The sequence below is a fragment of the Heteronotia binoei genome, chromosome 3 (assembly GCF_032191835.1).
Source record: "Heteronotia binoei isolate CCM8104 ecotype False Entrance Well chromosome 3, APGP_CSIRO_Hbin_v1, whole genome shotgun sequence".
NCBI lineage: Eukaryota > Metazoa > Chordata > Lepidosauria > Squamata > Gekkonidae > Heteronotia > Heteronotia binoei.
In genome coordinates, this window is record NC_083225.1 from 181,657,435 (window position 1) to 181,672,072 (window position 14,638).

At 45.6% G+C, this 14,638-nt stretch overlaps 1 protein-coding gene across 1 annotated transcript in view; it reads left to right on the forward strand.

The window, feature by feature from the left end:
* ME3 (malic enzyme 3) overlaps positions 1-14,638 on the forward strand; it is a 152,691-nt gene that overhangs the window by 55,082 nt on the left and 82,971 nt on the right. The window contains exons 3-4 of the mRNA XM_060234997.1: positions 1,421-1,554; positions 6,573-6,722. Coding sequence (XP_060090980.1) covers positions 1,421-1,554; positions 6,573-6,722 — 284 coding nt within the window. The remainder of the gene's footprint in view (positions 1-1,420; positions 1,555-6,572; positions 6,723-14,638) is intronic.

The following is a 14,638-nucleotide window of genomic DNA, read 5'->3' on the forward strand; positions in this document are numbered from 1 at the left end:
TCCTCAACAGGGACCTCAAGGGACTTACAACAAAGAAGTTTACAGACAGCAGGATATATTACCAATCAATCACAGCATTGAGATAATTTCTTTGGAACTAGAGAAATAATAGCTGAATTTTGAGCTCTGTTGAGCGATTTTGATTTTTGTTTGATGATTGCCTTTGTTTAGTTCCAATGAATTGGCTATATAAAGTGTTTAGGGTTGCCAAGTCCAATTCAAGAAATATCTGGGGACTTTGGGGGTGGAGCCAGGAGACTTTGGGGGTGGAGCCAGGAGACATTAGGGGTGGAGCCAAGATCAAGGCTGTAACAAGCATAATTGAACTCCAAAGGAAGTTCTGGCCATCACATTTAAAGGGACGGCACACCTTTTCAATTCCTTCCATAGGAAATAATGAAGGATAGGGGCCCCTTCTTTTGGGGCTCATAGAATTGGGCCCCCTGGTCCAATCTTTTTGAAACTTGGGGGGTATTTTGGGGAGGGGCACTAGATGCTATCCTGAAAATTAGGTGCCTCTACCTCAAAAAACAGCCCCCCCAGAGCCCTAGATACCTGCAGATCAATTCTCCATGGTTTTCTATGGGAATAAATCTCCATAGCGAATAATAGAGTTCCCTGCAGACGTTTCCCTCCCCTCCCCCCACTTTCTGACGAACGTGAAGCAGGTACTGTACCGGATTCCTCATCTGATGAAGTGTACTTAGAGAGCACATGAAAGCTTACGTTCTGAATAAAACTAAGTTGGTCTTAAAAGAGCAACGTGACTCCTATTTTGTTTTATTTTTATGTTGTTAGTCGCCTTGAGTCTGCATAGAATAGGCGGGATATAAATATAACGTAAATAAATAAAATATTGTAGGGTAGGGTAGGGTGAGATTGGCCCAAGGTGACCCCGCAGACGTCCATGGCAGAATGGAGTTCCAGACTTGGTTCTCTCAGATCTGAGCCCAGCAATATAATCACACTCAGTTGTGTTGCCTGCATGCCGGGATTGTGTGTGTACACCCCCGCTATTTTGTGTGTACATTGAGGATTGTGTGTGTACATCCCCCTATTTTGTTATTTTCCGCTGTCTCCGAGGAACGCAAAGCAGCCTGCACAGTTCTTCCCTCTTCCATTGTTATCCTCAAAACAAACCTGCAAGGTAGGTCATGCCAATCTACTGGTTTGTGATTGACCATGATGGTCAAGAGCCTTTCCAACATCTTGCCCCTTCCAGGAGTGACAAGAGACTGCTTTTTCCATTGGTTTCCATGTGGAGTGCATCCGTGTTTGAAAGGGCCCCATGTTAGCCATCCTGCTTTGCAGCGTGTTATGAATGGGCTCACTGAAGTGGAAATCTAATTACGTTTCTTTCTGATGGAGAGAGCAGCTCTCTTCCTGGGCTCTGACCGACCTGCTCTCTCTTCCTTCCCAGGGGATGGCCTTTACGCTTGAGGAAAGACTCCAGCTTGGCATTCATGGCCTGCTTCCCCCTTGCTTCTTGAGCCAAGACGTCCAAGTCCTCCGCGTTCTAAAGAGCTACGAGACCAAATCCAGCGACTTAGACAAGTAAGTATGGCGTGATCCGAGAACTTTTCGGTAAGGTCTGTGACCAGCCTGTGAAGGTACACAAGCAAGGTTTTCTTTTTCCCATGTCACCTTCATTGGCTGACTCTTCTGAGGGGGTGAAGATAGGGGTGGAATTCATATTGAGGTCTTTTTGGTCAGGTCTTAAGAATAACCTTGGTCAGGGGTGGAATTCTAGCAGGAGCTCCTTTGCATATTAGGCCACACCTCCCTGATATAGCCAATCCTCCAAGAGCTTACAAAAAAGAGCCTTGTAAGCTCTTGGAGGACTGGCTACATCGGGGGTATGTGGCCTAATATGCAAAGGAGCTCCTGCTAGAATTCCACCTCTGGACGGAGGCATTTGCGATATGAGTTGTCGGCCTTCAGGTGGGGGCCAAAGGCTTCTCAGAATTACAACTGAGCCCCAAAATGGCAGAGATCCGTTCCCCTGGAGAAACTGGCTGCTTTGGAGAGTGGACTCTGTGGCACTATACTCCGCTGAGGTTCTTCTCCCCAAACCTCACCTGTCCCAGGAATTTCCAGCCTGGAGTTGTCAACCCTGGGGGTATACTGGGGATAAAGGAAGAAGTTCCGTAGGCCTCCACTTCTGAATGGTGTTGTTGTTGTTGCAAGCACATGGAATACAAAACACTTAGACCCATTTCCCACTCGCCTTATGCCGCTCTTACGCTCCTTCTCAGCGGGACTTCCGTCCGATTTCACACTCTCTGCGCCCGGGGCTGCAACTAGCTTCGGCTCTTTCACGCAGCAAACAGAAACTGGTTTTTAGAGGTTTCAATTTGCCGTGCGAAAAAGCCGAAGCGGGTTGCAGCCCCGGAGCAGATACCACGAAATCGGAAGGAAGCCCTGCTGAGAAGAAAAGCGTGAGAGCAGCATAAGGCGAGTGGGAAATCGGTCTGAGCCTCAGCTTGTCTTCATGAAATGTGAATATTTATTTTATTTGGTTGGTTTATATTCCGCCCTTTCCAATATGGGCTCAGGGCGGATCACAGTCATGGTAAAACAGTTATAATACGGCAATGAGTTAATAATATACATAGGCAGGCAGACACATATTTCAGGTGAAAACATAATTTTTCAGCTCATTATAGCTTTTCAGTCCATTGTGGGGGAGGGCAATAGATGGTACAGATAGTAGAATGAGAGGATGTCCGCTTGCCTGAACCAGAGGGCCCAGCGAAACAGCTCCGTCTTGCAGGCCCTACAGAACAGAAGCAAATCCGGTAGCAGGCAAGCTTGATCTGGGAATGCCTTGGGGATGGACGTAAGAAGAACCCTGCTGGATCAGACCAGTCATCTGGTCCAGCATCCAGCTTCGCAGAGAAGTTGCCGTGGAGGGTCAGCCAGGGCTTTTTTGGTAGCAGGAACTTCTTTGCATATTAGGCCACACACCCCTGATGTAGCCAATCCTCCAAGAGCTTACAAGGTTCTTAGTACAGGGCCTACTGTAAGCTCCAGGAGGATTGGCTACCTCAGGGGTGTGTGGCCTAATATGCAAAGGAGCTTCTGCTAGAATTCCACCCCTGGGCCCCACCCCCCTGATGTAGCCAATCCTCCAAGAGCTTACAGGGTTCTGAGTACAGGGCCTACTGTAAGCTCCAAGAAGATTGGCTACCTCAGGGGTGTGTGGCCTAACACGCACAAAAAAAGCCCTGGGGCCAGCAAATACCACATGGAAGCCAGTACCTTTCCTCAATGTTGGCACCTGGTAACTGATTATAAGAACTTAAGAAGAGCCCTGCCGGATCAGACTAGTGGTCCATTTAGTCTAGCATCCTGTCACACACAGGATAATACACTATCCTAGGGTAAAACAATTCAGAAAGTCAAAAGGAAATGTAAAAAAACAAAACAAAAGGAAACAGCAAGAGGAAATGTCTCTTAACTTTTTCATTCTAGTACGTAATACAAATTGCCCAGTGTTCATGCTTATCCTGTTGTTTTGGGAGAGAACTGCTCAAGTGGCTTAGAATCAGAGTTGTTTATACACATAACTTAAATTTTTAAAAAATTACAAAACAGAATGAGGATCAAAACAATTGGAACTCGGTCAGTGGGCAAATTCAAGAGTTCACTCGATTAGATTGCTGCTAACCAGATTCCAGGATCGGATCAAGGGGTTTCATCATGCCGGGGAAGAGATTCTATTTTATGCATTTTGTCTATGTTGTAAGCTCCCGTGAACTCTGTAAGGAAGAATGGTGCTGAATAAAGGATTCAAATAAACAAATAACAGAGGCTCTGAGCAAGTGTAAAGTCCATAAGAAAGAGCGTTTTGTTTCTCCAGCATTACACTTCATTTCTCTGCCACATAGTTGTTAAATCAGAAAAGGAGATTCTTATTATCAAAGATTTCAGGTTTTCACGGCTGGCAACATCATTAGGGTTTGTAGAATCTTTCGGGCTCAAGTGCCGTGTTCTACTGGAGAAAGTTTTTCTTCCAGACGTTTCGTTCTCAGCTGCGGAGAACATCCTCAGTGGCGTTGCAGCCGGAGCAGAAATAGCAGCTCTCCAGCAATAGAAATAGCAGCTCTCCAGCAGCCCTGGCCTCACTCAGTGCACAGCAGCCAAGAAGGTCAGAGCGCCTGCTCCGGCTGCAACGCCACTGAGGATGTTCTCCGCAGCTGAGAACGAAACGTCTGGAAGGAAAACTTTCTCCAGTAGAACACGGCACTTGAGCCCGAAAGATTCTACAAACCCTAATGAGATTCTTATTGATAGATGATTTACTCTGTCCCATAATCTTTGCCTAAATGCTGAATCAAAAGCTGTTCTGAGATCCATAAAGGCAGGAGTGTTGAACTTATAACAAATAAGTTATAAGTTGAACTTTTAACAAATAACTTATAAGAGGGCTGGATCTGACATAAATAAGACTTTGTCAGGACAGACCATGTGTGTCATAAAATGTAATGCCAGATAGCAGGGATAGAAACTTTATAAAGGATACAAACAAACATAGTCAATTTTTAAAAAAAAAAACCCTTAAAATAAAACATGCTTCAGACATTAGCACTCATTGGTCTTAAAGGTGTTTTCTTTGTATCTCTCCCATGGGATCAGGGGAACTGGCCAAAGGAAGCTCTGGCTCTTTCCTTCCTTCCTTAGGAGACCAGGAGGGGGAGGAACCTCAGCCAATAGAAGGAAGAGAGGCTTGGCTCAGTAGCTCTGCTGTGCGATTAAGAGAGCCTGACAAAGCAAACTGTGTCACAGAAGGAACATACCATCTTTTAAACTCGTATACTTGTCTACAAAAGTTTGAAGAGTATGGTAGAGGTCAACTGCACCAACTCTTTTACAGAATCCAGCTTGCTCTCAACTCGGTATTGGTTCAGCCTCAGTCAAGAGAAGTAACTTCTTATAAAGTGAAGAAGCATAAGAACATAAGAGAAGCCATGTTGGATCAGGCTAATGGCCCATCTAGTCCAACACTCTGTGTCACACAGTGGCCAAAAAAACCCCAAGTGCCGTCAAGAGGTCCACCAGTGGGGCTAGAAGCCCTTCCACTGCCCCCCACAAGCACAAGAATACAGAGCATCACTGCCCCAGACAGAAAGTTCCAACAATAAGTTGTGGCTAATAGCCACTGATGGACCTCTGCTCCAGATGCTTATCCAATACCCCCTTGAAGCTGTCTATGCATGTCGCCGCCACCATCTCCTATGGCAGTGAATTCCACGTGTTGATCACCCTTTGGGTGAAGAAGTACTTTCTTTTATCAGTTCTAAACAGGCCTCAGATTCAGTGGGAGCTCACAGGAGTGCAGCTCCTGAACCTTTCTGAGAGTTTTATACCTCCTGTTTCTGAGAGCTCCACCTCCTTGTCCATTGAATAGTATGTGCAGCTGCATAACAATCCCTGGATGAGCTCCACCACCTATTTTTCTACAAAATGTCCCCTGGTCCTAACCATATAATTTGCCCACCACTGGTAACAAACTTACGGCCTGTAATTACTTGGGTCTGTTGGATAGCCTTTTTTATGGATAAGGGACTTTTGCTGCATGTCCCTAAGAAGTGAGCAGTTCTTACTGCCATTGTCACTACCAAGTGTAATTGTATTCACCTTTTCCCAGTCAAGGGTAAGAAGGTGTGTAGGGGCACTGAAGATCTGATGTTGTCCGGGGCTTTTTTTTGTAGCAGGAACTCCTTTGCATATTAGGCCACACACCCCTGATGTAGCCAATCCTCCAAGAGCTAACAGGGCTCTTCTTACAGGGCCTGCTGTAAGCTCTTGGAGGATTGGCTCCATCAGAGGTGTGTGGCCCAATATGCAAAGGAGTTCCTGCTACAAAAAAAAAAAAGCCCTGATGTTGACCAATGAGAATCTTCAGCAGCCGTTCCTCTAGCCTCTTGATATTTCGCACATTTTGCCTGCATGCTTTCAGGTAGGCTTTGGATTCAGTGGGAGTTCACAGGAGCACAGCTCTTGAACCTTTCTGAGAGTTCCACCTCCTCCTTCCCACCTTGTCCATTGAATAGTAGGTGCAGCTGCATAACAATCCCTGGATGAGCTCCAACACCTGTTTTTCTACAAAACAACCCCTCCTTTCAGGTATAATATTGCAACCATAAGGGCTAGAAACTTAGCTTGTCTTTAAAAAATAAAACACAACAGCTCACATTCTCAGACGCCGATTTCTGGCTTCTCCCCCCTGCAAAATTGTGGCACGTACACGAAACTTGCTTCTTGATAATTACTCTGGAAGTCATGAGGAAACCTGATGGAAATTTTTCAGATCAAGCCAAGGATGGGCTGAATTGTCTACAGCTGGCTCCACTGGGAAATTCCTGGGGATTTGGGGGGAAGAGTCTGAGGAGGATGGGGTTTAGGGAGGGACCTTGGTGGGGTGTAAGGCCGTAGAGTCCATCCTCCAAAACACCCGTCATATCCAGGGGAACCGATCTCTGTAGTAGTTTGGGGAGCCCTCCAGACCTCACCTAGAGGGTTGGCACCCCCATCTGCTGACCACCTTCTCCTTGCTGTGTCCCTTCCAGGTATATCATCTTGATGACCCTCCAAGACCGAAACGAGAAGCTCTTCTACCGAGTTCTCACATCGGATATAGAAAGATTCATGCCTATAGTATACACACCTACGGTCGGCTTGGCCTGTCAGCAGTACGGATTGGCTTTCCGGAGGCCGCGGTGAGTGAATGGAGCTATTTTAACCCTCCAGAGCTGTCCCATTCCCCCCCCCCCCACCACCACCACCCCAAATTGCAAATGGATATCATTTTGTACTCTGTTCTGCATCTTTCTCAGGGTGGTCCCCGAAAAGAAATAAAAATGTGATCCTTAATTAAACGGCGTAGCTATCGGAAAACTTGGGTCTGTGTTTTTGTTTTCATCTGGGCAGGATTCCTGCTTCTTCTCCCTTATGCACCATAACAAGGCTGGTTTTGTTCTGGAACAGTACAGTACAGTCCGGCTAACTCAAACCACAAAATGTCACCATGAATACCCACTTTAGATCTCCTCTGGAAGCTTTATAACTTTTCTTTTCCCTTGAAGATAATGACAGTCCTTGGCAAGGGTAGAATTCTAGCAGGAGCTCCTTTGCATAATAGGCCACACCCCCTTGATGTAGCCAATCCTTCAAGAGCTTACAAGGCTCTTTTTTGTAAGCTCCAGGAGGATTGGCTACATCAGGGGTGTGTGGCCTAATATGCAAAGGAGCTCCTGCTGGAATTCTGCCTGCTAAAATTCTACCCTTGGAATTCAGCCTTCTGCTTGGTCAGGCACCCAGAAGTAGTTAAGTGCTGTCATGCTCCCTGCTGATCGCTGTGGTGGGGGGCAGTCATTCTTAAGAGCATAAGAAGAGCCCTGTTGGAGCAGATCAGTTGGCCATCTAGTCCAGCCTCCTGCCTCACACGCTGGCCAACCAGTCCTTCTGGATGGTCAACAATAGGGCACAGAGGCCGAGGTCTTCCCCTGAGGTTGCCTCCTGGTTCTGGGATTCAGAGGCTTAGTGCCCCTGAATGCAGAGGTTCCCCTCAGTCACCATGATAGGCTTATCCTCCACAAATCTATCTAATCCCCTTATCAAGCTGTTTATTCCTGTGGCCATCGTTACAACTTCTGGCAGCAAATTCCAAACTTTAATCACTCTCTGTGTAAAGCAGCATTTCCTTTTGTCCGTCCCGAGCACACTACCCCTTATTGGAACGGCTTCATTGGATGCCGTTCAGTTCTAGTATTTTGGGAGAGAGAGGGGGAAAAAATCCCCTTTCACGACTCTCTCCATCCCATGCATCAGTTTATGAACCTCTATCATGTCCCCCCTTAGCAGGGTTTTTTTTTTTTTTACAGAGTCTTCAGCCTTTCCTCGTAGGGGAGGTACTCCAACCCCGCCTCCCCCAATCATCTGGATTGCCCTCCTCTGTACTTTTTCCAGCTTTGCAATATCCTTTTGGAGATAGAGTAATCAGAACTGTACGCAGCATTTCAAATGAGGCTGCGTGAGAGATCTATACAGGGGCATTGCAATATTGGCTATACCCAGGGGTCATTTTGTAGAAAAATAGGTGGTGGAGCTCATTAGCATAACTCATTAGCATATCCCCCCCACCAGCCCAAAGCAACCTGATGCAAGAAAGGAGAGTCCCAGGCGAGCGAGGCCTGCTTGGGCTGGCTAGTGATACAGCCCCACCTACTTCACAGGGTGTCTGTTGTGGGGTGGGGAGAAGGTAAAGAAGATTGTAAGCTGCTCTGAGACTCTGAGATGCAGAGTGAAGGGTGGGGTATAAATCCAATATTATCATCATCATCTTCTTCTTCTTTTTTTCCTCAGTCCTTTTCCTAATAATCCCTCATGTAAAATTTGCCTTTTTCACCACTGCAGCACACTGGCTTGACACTTTGATTGAGCTACCCATGGTGACCCCAAGATCATTTTCCCTTTTAGTCTCAGCAAGTTCAGACCCTATTAGCCTGTGCCAGGAGTTGGAGATGCCAAGGATTGAACCTGGGACCTTCTGCATGCAAAACAGAGGCTCTTCCACTGAGCAACTGCCTCTGGTTTTCTTTCCATTACGGAAACAGCACAGGAGGGGAAAGGAGGCTTCAGAAGCACTTGCTTTTTAAAGCTAAGTTATACATCGGGAGATCAGATCTCAGATTACTAATGTAAAGTGTAGTTTGTGTCCAAGGAACCAGCGTGGGATTTCTTGATGGATTTTAGGAGCACTCAAGTGATAAGAAAGGGCTGGAATAGTTCCTTACAGTTTGGTGTAGTGGTTAAGTGTGCGGGCTCTTATCTGGGAGAACCAGGTTTGATTCCCCACTCCTCCACTTGCACCGGCTGGAATGGCCTTGGGTTAGCCATAGCTATCGCAGGAGTTGTCCTTGAAAGGGCAGCTGCTGTGAGAGCCCTCTCCGCCCCACCCACCTCACAGGGTGTCTGTTGTGGGGGGATAAGGTATAGGAGATTGTAAGCTGCTCTGAGTCTCTGATTCAGAGAGAAGGGCAGGGTATAAATCTGCAGTCTTCTTCTTCTAATGACTATGCATCAAAATGCATTTCCTTGTGGTATTTTGCATTGTTTTTGATAATGTGGCAAATGCAATATACTTTGTATTGTTTTATTTTTAAATCTTGCCAGCTGTTTGGAGCTCTGGATGTGCTCCAAGCATCCTATTTCATGCTTGTAATTTTGACCCCTGCAAATCAGAAGTCTGGAATATTAAATAAGCCAATGCATATAATGTGTTGCACACCAGTAGTATGGATGGGCGGGGGGGAACCATCCATCTCAGAGTGACCAAAGATTGTGTATCTCATGCACTTCAAAGCTAATTGGCCACGGGCAACCCTGCCAGTAGGTATTTATAGGCACGGAAAATAGTACATTTTAATGGGGGGAGATCAACTGATTAAAGTTGTTGTTAGGCTTTTAACTCAGCTGATTTATCTGAACGCTCCGGAATGTTAAACAAGGCTTTTTGTGCGATGAAGTTCACTTTTTCAATTACCCTTTTGTTTGTTCTCCTAGCCCTGAGCCATAACAACTGAAATTCCCTTGGTGCACTGTATTAAGATTTATCTTTTCTGTGCATGTGTAGAAGTATGCATTTGCCAAGTCTATTTTTATTTTTTTTTTCCTAATCTGTTTTAAGGAACATTGGAGGGCATTATCACAATCAAACGGGGCAGATTGTTTCTTTCTGCGGTGTTTAAGCCCAGAATTGCAATCAGCTAGAAGAAGTTAACGTTTTTAAGACTCTAACTTTTGTTTTAGTCCAATTTTCTTTTATATTCTTTAGATATACTTTCCCATCTTCCAAAGTACACGCTTAGGCTCAGAGATTAAGGCGAAACAATGTCCCAGTCATTTAGTCTTGCATTGTTGAGGAAACTAATATATGCTCTAATATACTCTAATAACTCTTCAGCATTTCAAGCAGAGGCTCTACTTAACAGGATACCATCTATTTGCTTTATTCCCTCCCTCCCTCCCTCCCTTCTCGCCTTGCGGCTCTCAGACATCTAACATTCATGTCTTGTGGCTCTCAAACATCTGATGTGTATTCTATGCGGCTCTTGTATTAAGCAAGTTTAGCCACCCCAGGACTGGAAGATCCTGGAGGTCCCCTCCAATACAGTGATTCTATGAAAGACAACAAGCATGTACCACCATCCCATGTCGCCTCCTGGCTTTGGTATAATAATAATAATAATAATAATAATAATAATAATAAATTTTATTTGTACCCCGCCCTCCCCTGCCGAAGCAGGCTCAGGGCGGCTAACAGTGCGGTGACCAATGGTGCACCAAGCAATAAAACAGTTACATTATGAACAGTTACGTTATAAACATTAAAATTAAGCATTAATTAACCTTAAAACCCATTAAATCAATTAACTAAAACAAGTATAATACTATCATTGACGCTATCTGATTAGTACTGATGGCGGATTTTCTTCGTTGTATCTAGCCCAGGGGTGCCCAGAGCATCTGCTGATATCTTTTCAATCACCCACCAAGTGTTTTTAGAAAGTAGGCAGGGCCAGGTGGATCTTTTGTCCAGCTGGGCTTCTCATTGGCCACTCGAGATCTGATTGGCTGTGCAGGGTTTGTTTGTTTGTTTTTGCTTTGGGAGCTGCTGCCACCATAGCACACAGTTCTTCAGTGCATGATGGAAGGAAAACTGGTTTGTTTTTTTTTAAAAATGTATCCTTTTAAGTAGAGCTTCTGCTCGAAATGCTGAAGAGTTATTCTTACTAGAGTTAACATGGTACCAGGGCTTTTTTTTATAGCAGGAACTCCTTTGCATATTAGGCCACACACCCCTGATGCAGCCAGTCCTCCAGGAGCTTACAGTAGGCCCTGTACTAAGAACCCTGTAAACTCTTGGAGGATTAGCTTCATCAGGGGTGTATGGCCTAATATGCAAAGGAGTTCGTGCTACAAAAAAAGCCCTGGGCCACACACTCCTGATGTAGCCAATCCTCCAACAGCTTACAGGGCTTTTAGTACAGGGCCTACTGTAAGCTCCAGGAGGATTGGCTACATCAGGGGTGTGTGGCCTAATATGCAAAGGAGTTCCTGCTACAAAACAAGCCCTGGGCCAGCATGGTGACCCAGGTTCAAAACCTTAGTTGGACCATGGAAGCTTGCTGTATGACCTTGGCCCAGTCACTGCCCCGAGTCTTCTATTTCTGAAGTTTTATCTCAAAGATATCTTTTACGATCATTTTTCTCTTCGCCACCTTTGTGCAAACATCCTACTGGTCACTTTGCACATTTACCTCACGTCATGGATTAGTGGTTAGCATCCCGTGGAGATCGATTCCCTGTGGATCTCTCTGATGTGGTTGATTGTTGGGATGTTTTTTCTTCCCTGTGTGTTTTATTGTCCTGTTTTTCCACCTCTTGGCCTGTAAATCCGGTTCTGTTCATATTTCCTCTTACAGCATATCTCTTAAAGCTTTTAACGCTTTCCTCAAGTCACATGCTCCTCTTTCTTCCTCTCTTCAATTTAAGGACCTGTGGACCAACTTTGAAGCAAAGAACAGAAGGAAGCAAGAAGGAAGAACTGTAATTAGTTCTCCTTTGTTTCCCAGGCTTGAACAAAAAAAAAAAAAGTAGGAAAAGGATGCACAATCCCTCCCGTACATCCTGACCCAAAGAAAGTACCCTGAGAAGCAGAGATCTGTGGGCACTGGATACATGTGAGGGATTTGTTTTTGAAGAAGACTGCAGATTTATACCCTGCCCTTCTCTCTGAATCAAATCGGTGACCTTTTCCCTTCCCTGTGCTCTCAAAATAATTTAAAGAGGCAATCATAACAATTTTCACTCGGAAGTACATTTAATTGAAATTTGCGGAGCTTGCTTTCCAATAAACATTCTTAGGATCTGATTGTTAGAGTGAATTGAAAGACTCTTTGATCATTTGTAATTGAAAGCATGTGGCCTGAGGAAACACTTCACGGTGCGGTATCCTTTTCCATGTGACTTTTTTTCCCCCCACATAGTAGATGTGAGATGTCTCTCTGTCCATATGTCTCATAGTCAGGCCTCATTTTGGGCAGCAGCTCACGGGAGTGGAGCTCCAGAACCTCTAAATTTTATTGTGCTCTTTCTTTTTTACCCTCCTCTCCCAATACTTGCTTCTGGGCTCCATTGTTCAAACTCCCTATGAGAATTTTGCTGAACTCTTAAGATCTGACAAACTTTCTAATGCTTTTCCACAAAAAACTGGGAAAATAACCAAAACATATAAAGCAGATGGATGGAAATCTTCATCCTGCCACTGTGGCCACATAGGAGAAAGCAATTTTAAAAGTATGATGAGAAGGCTTTTATTATGACAATTCTAATGCAAGAAGCATTTTAAGGTAGATGCTGAGCTGATATAATTTAGTACACCTTCCAGTGATGTCAAGGGTGTGTGGCATATGCAAATGAGTTATGCAAATGAGTTAAGAACATAAGAGAAGCCATGTTGGTGTAGTGGTTACGTGTGTGGACTCTTATCTGGGAGAACCGGGTTTGATTCCTCACTCCTCCACTTGCACCTGCTGGAATGGCCTTGGGTCAGCCGGAGCTCTGGCAGAGGTTGTCCTTGAAAGAGCAGCTGCCAGAGTCCTCTTAGCCCCACCCACCTCACAGGGTGTCTGTTGTGGGGGAGGAAGATAAAGGAGATGGTGAGCCGCTCTGAGACACTGAGTGGAGGGCGGAATATAAATCCAATATCGTCTTCTTCTTCATGTTGGATCAGGCCAGTGGCCCATCCAGTCCAACACTCTGTGTCACACAGTGGCCAAAAAATGAGGCTCCATCAGCGGGGCCAGGACACTAGAAGCCCTCCCACGCCTCCCAAGAATACAGAGCATCACTTGCACCAGACAGAGAGTTCCAACAATAAGCTGTGGCTAATAGCCACTGATGGACCTCTGCTCCATGTTTATCCAATCCCCTCTTGAAGCTGTCTATGCTTGTCTCTTCAATCTCCTCTTGAAGCTGTCTATTAGTTGTTGTACTAATGAGCTTCAGCCAGGGCCGGTACATGGGAGTCGGCAAACTTCGTGATTGCCTAGGGCACCAGCTCCCAGCAAGGACACGGGGCGGGCATCCCTCCCAGCTCACGCTATCCCTGAGCCTTCACCACCCTTTTGGTGTTTCCCTTCCCCGGCATCCTCCAAGGACACCCGGGAAGGGAACGGCTGAGGGTTCTTTCAGCTCTGAGGGATCGGAGCAGCTCCCCCAGTCCCTCAGAGCCAAAAAAAGTGGTGTTTCCCTTCCCTGGCGTCCTCCGAGGACACCGGGGAAGAGAAGGGCCGAAGGTTCTCTCATCTCTGAGGGATCAGAGGAGCTCCCCCAGAGCCAAAAGAGTGGTGTTTCCCTTCCCTGACGTCCTCTGAGGGCACTGGGGATGAGAAGGGCCGAAGGTTCTTTCAGCTCTGAGGGATCCCTCAGAATTGAAAGAACCCTTGGCCCTTCCCTTCCCCAGTATCATTCACGGGTGCCGGGGAAGGGAAGCACTGAGTGCACAGAATGATGACATCACCGTGATGTCATTACACCGCGCATGCGCAAGCTTTTATGGGGGGCGCATTGGGGTTCTGCCTTGCGCATCTGAACCCCATGCCCCGGGCCTAGCTCCAGCACCTCTTTTTCTACAAAACGACCCCTGCACATAGTAGATGTGATATGTCTCTATTTTTGATAGTTGGAGGAGTGTTAATACACGTGAAGCGAAGAAAAAAGATGGACGCCAAGGGAGATAACAGGATCCGCTGATGCCTTCGGAAGCGTCCCCCCTCCGGCAGCTTCATTTGCTACATCAACTGCTGTTCAGGAGAAACGTTTTAGCAAGTTAAAGAATACAGTGGGCTGTAGGGAGATGTAGATTTTGGCAGAATTTCTTTCGCTTCTTGAGATTTCAAAAAAAGAAGAAGCCATTTCAGTGGCTGCGAGTCTACAGAAAACAGATGTATTTGAAAAAGGGGAGTCCGTTTTATGAAGGAAAATGAAAGAAATAACAAGAGGAATCTTGGCTCTCCTTTCCATCAACACAAAACCAAAGGGCATACCTCAAAAATGTCTCCCTCCTATCTCAAAAGCCTTTTTAAAAAAATTTGTGTTCATAAAAAAGAAAAACATACCACCGTCCTAGAATGTTTTGCCAACAAAAGAGATTGTCGGTCGCCACACAGTATTTTAGTTCTTTCTGTGTTTAAAGTTTGGCATTGCAATAAACAGATCAGGGAGCTGAACTCCACCTGTAAAGCCAACGACCTTGTGCAGATTAATGATCGTTAGGAGATTGGAAGGTGCCATAGTCTCATGGGCCGCCCCTGCATCTTTTTCATCTGTCTCTTAGTTTAAAATTAAGTCTACTGCTTTATCTGATGCTCAGGGGGCTTACAGCAATCAGCGGTCATTTGCCAGACACACTAAAATTACAATACTAAAAATTTTCAATAAACTTATTCAATTAAAAAAAACCCAACACTAAAAAATAATGAAACCATCCAGTATTAAACACTATCAAAATGGCTGGATTTCAGTCCAGTCACACCCCAGAGACCAACTAGGAGCCTCTAACCGGGATTGT